At 46.6% G+C, this 3,901-nt stretch overlaps 2 protein-coding genes across 3 annotated transcripts in view; one reads left to right on the forward strand and one right to left on the reverse strand.

Moving 5' to 3' along the window:
• The window catches only part of TFPI2 (tissue factor pathway inhibitor 2), a 24,834-nt gene that overhangs the window by 6,573 nt on the left and 14,360 nt on the right, over positions 1-3,901 (reverse strand). The window lies entirely within an intron of this gene.
• LOC102372061 (guanine nucleotide-binding protein G(I)/G(S)/G(O) subunit gamma-11) overlaps positions 3,191-3,901 on the forward strand; it is a 5,037-nt gene continuing 4,326 nt past the window's right edge. Inside the window, exons 1-2 of one of the 2 annotated variants that reach the window (XM_025206807.1) lie at positions 3,191-3,471; positions 3,756-3,858. In XM_025206807.1, the coding sequence (XP_025062592.1) occupies positions 3,763-3,858 (96 nt within the window). In that variant the 5' untranslated portion in view covers positions 3,191-3,471; positions 3,756-3,762. Of the gene's footprint in view, positions 3,666-3,755; positions 3,859-3,901 lie in introns of both variants that reach the window. The other variant, XM_006025894.3, reaches the window with a different exon arrangement.

Raw genomic sequence — 3,901 nt, forward strand, 5'->3', positions numbered from 1 at the left:
GGGCCCCTCCGTGTCCTACCCGGCACCTCCCCGCCCCTCTGCCGCGGAGCCGGCACTTCCCCGGCTTTTTTGCAGTTTCTTAGTGGGTCTAATAAAAGGTGTCATCTCTGAACCAAGAGTTCTAGAGTTTTCATTTCTTAGTAAAAAGGAGAACTTGGAGAAGCCCCTCCATCAGTGACATCTCAGCATCGTCCTTAGGGCACGCTGAGCTGTGAAGTGGGGTGTACACCTGTATCTTTTAGAAAGAATATGTAATTGACACAAATCACTAGAATTCAGGAATCGACTTTCCTGCAGTGGTAGATACAGACTTTACAGCTCTTACAAGACACTTTCCGAAAAAATAGAAAAAGAGAGTTAACAAAGTAAAAGAAGCCAATTTAGAGCTCCTCAAAGCACCGGGCTTCTGAGAGAATATCAGTAACGTCTCACCGGAGACTTTCTTCCTGTTCCATGCTTTCTTTCTTTTTTTTAAAGATATATCTCAAATTGCTATAGAAAAAAGGACCTGTTCAGTGAGTTGATCAAAGTACTGAACTACAATCCATGCCATTACCACAAGGACACATCTGTCATGTTTGTAATCTTATTATTGTGACTGTTAATAACAGATGTCCTGTTTTTTTGGTTTGTTTTTTTCAAGTTGGGCTTATTAGCAATATCAAATGTAATAAAGTCTGGATCCCGCAAGTGCAAAACCATATTTTGTATTTCTTGCAAAGTCAAAATGTCATGTTTCCAATATTAACAAACTCTCAAGTGATGTAAATGTTCTTTAGAATCCATCTGATTTTGTTGGAATGGAAAATAAACCATTCAAATGCCATTTCTAGCAAAAACAGTAAAACAAAGGTCATCATACAAGTATCAACTTTTATTTTCACCAGCATGCATGTACAAACCAATGTTTAAATTAAACCTGTCTATCATCTTTCAGTACAATGAAGTATTAACTCAGTTGCTTCTTCCTTAACTTCAGCGAGGCAACAAGATATTAGTCAATATGTGGAAGTGTTTGTAAAAGAAAGGAAAGAAAATAATAGACTCACTATAGCAAACACTATAGGGTTCTGTGAGGTGGAATCTGGTTTACTTGAATGTTATTGCACTGAAGCCAACAGAGCTTTCTTGTGATTAAGTTGAACAGGATTTGATTTTGCTGGAGTCATTTTGACACAGCAAGTAGCAAAAACTAGATTTCCTGAGTAGGGCTTATATTTGGCATACATGTGAAGAGGAGATAGCTAAAGAGTTATTCAATAAATCTCTGGTTCTGAACCTTTTTAGACTCAAGACACCCCTCGGAAAGTGCCAGCTCTTAGATTTCACTTGATTTTTTATTACAGAAAACTATTAGAGCAATTCTTCTGTTGAAGCTTTCAGGTTCAAAACCCAAAAGCTTGCCTAAAAATTGTTCTCCAGCTATTTAAGTTGGTCTAATAAAAGATATCAGATTCACCCAAAGAACTTTGTCTGCAATAGTTTAGAGCAGGGGTAGGCAACGTTTTTTGGCCGGAGTGCCGAAAAAACTACAATGTCTACCTTGGAAAGTGCCCATGTGCTATCATGCTGGAGCTTGGAGCAGCTGTTTGCAGCCTCCCAGCTGCAGCCGGCACACCGGGCCCAGTCTGCCCGCACCAGGGCTTGCAGCTTCCCAGCCATCCACAAAATAAATCAAGAATATTATATATAATCTTGGATAATCTCATATAAAATATGCCAGGCATAAAGGGCTGCATGAAAGGTGGCACAAAGATGCTAACAGAAGGCTGTGAAAGTACAGCCGCTAACGTTAAGCTGCCAGAACGTGTGCACTGTGGGGCTACACTTAGCAGCAGTGCCACCAGGGTGAGAAATGTCCCTGGGGATGTTGCTAGCTGCTGAAGGGACCTCTAGCAGCAAAGATACATCCTGTCTGCTGTCAGATGATGGCAGAAGCCTCACTTTGCTTATCAGCAGAAAGGAGGGCTCTGCTACCAAAGGCGAACTTTGGATATGGATGCACTCAGTTTTTCTGGCAGACCCGGAATAGATTATGCCTATTGTATATGAATGAGCACTCCTCAAGCAGCGTGCGCCATATTCCTATTATATATGAACCAATCATGCCTCAAGCATTAGTAGTTACCCAGTTATCTGTTCTGGTCCAATCTATCCTGATTTGGACAAGGCTAGGTTAGCTGGCCACCACACTCAAAACTGCCACTGATGCAGGAAAAAATGGCTATATCCACCCTCAGCAGGCCGCTCCCTCTGGTGCTCCCAATGTCTGGCACAAATGATAAGGCAACTTAATGCAAAATTGGCCCTGGAAATCATTTATTAATGCAGGATGCTTCTGATCTTGATTATGTTATGCATTTACAGTACATTTTAATGCCAGGTATTATGAACTATTTGAGTACAGTGCCTAGCACAATTAGCTCCTCGTCTACGCTTAGGACTCCTAGGTCCTCATGTAATAAAAATAGGAAAGAAGCCATTTAGGGGGGAAACAAAGGACAGAAGAAAACAGCAGAACAGGAAGGCTGGATTTACAACCCTTTACTAGACTTCATTATCAGGATAAACCATAGGGCTCTTCCATGGAGCTTCCTATACCACCTGGCATGATTGAGGGCTGTGCCATTACCAAGGCAGTGACTCCAGGGAAAGTGTTGTCAGATGAATCACGTATTCTGGGCTTTTACAGATGTTGTTAACTGAATGGAAAGAAGACACTTCATGGAAAATATGGACACCTGCTCCATAAATGGAGATTCAAAAAGAGTCTGGGTTGTGACTGTGGACGACTGTCCAATTAGATCATTTAATGGTGATCTAAAATCAATCCATGCAGCTACCCCTGAAGCAGTCGAATGGCTATCAAACTGAGGTATTAATCTATGACGTTGTATGAATGTTGTAATCCTAAAATGTCATACGAAAGAGAGAGAGAATGGAAAGAAGAGATTTGTTCTTGGAATAGAAAAAGACAAAGCAGAGAGCATTCGGAACCTGAAGAGCCTTCCGGTTCACAGCTGGGGCTATGAAGAGTATATTCCTCTTCCTTTCTCCCTGCAGACTTCCTCTGCGGCCTTGGTTGTGGTGTGTGGCCGCGTAGGAAAAGGCCGGCCATTTCCTTAGCAGGCCTGTTTCCTTTCAAGAGATGAGCGAGAGTGAGAACATGACTGGACACACATCCTTTCCCAGGCAGCTTCCTCCAGGCGGCTTCCTCTTGCCCGTTGACCGTGCCTCGCCCTGCGGACACGGCTCAGAGCGGTCTAACGCCCTGCTCACACTAGTTTAGGGACACGGGGGTTTCAGTGGATTAACCCCTGGCGCCCACCCTAGCCCCCCATTGCTGCCGGGGTCACACAGAAGAGCGGCTGCCTGGCTGCACCACTCCAGCCGGGGCGTGGAGGGGCTGAGGCGGGGATGGTGTGAAGGGAGGGCAATGTAGAGCTGGCCGAGCGCGCACACGCGGGCAAGGTAAATGCCCCGGGAGGCAGCAAGGTGGGGGTCAAACCGCTTGGTCTAAGCATCTTAGGAGCGATTATGCTGCTGGTTTAAAACCCCGCGGGCGCCGAGGCCAGGAGCGGGCGCGGCCGGGGGAAGGGGCCGGAGGCAGCTGGGTGCGGAGGGAGTTGCCACTTGAGGGGCCCGGGACAGCTCGGCGGAGCACAGTAAGTCCGGGCCCCGGGACGCGGGGCGGGGAGGGGGCACCGGGACCCGCCGGCTCCCCTCGGGTAACGCTGTCCCCCGCCCGCCCGCAGCGGGAAGATGCCCGTGATCAACATCGAGGATCTGACCGAGAAGGACAAGCTGAAGATGGAAGTGGAGCAGCTCAAGAAAGAAGTGACGTTGCAGAGAGAAGCGGTGAGCGAGCGCGAGGCAGGCAGCGCCCGCCGGGCTCCGCCGA

Source organism: Alligator sinensis, unplaced genomic scaffold (assembly GCF_000455745.1).
Source record: "Alligator sinensis unplaced genomic scaffold, ASM45574v1 scaffold436_1, whole genome shotgun sequence".
NCBI lineage: Eukaryota > Metazoa > Chordata > Crocodylia > Alligatoridae > Alligator > Alligator sinensis.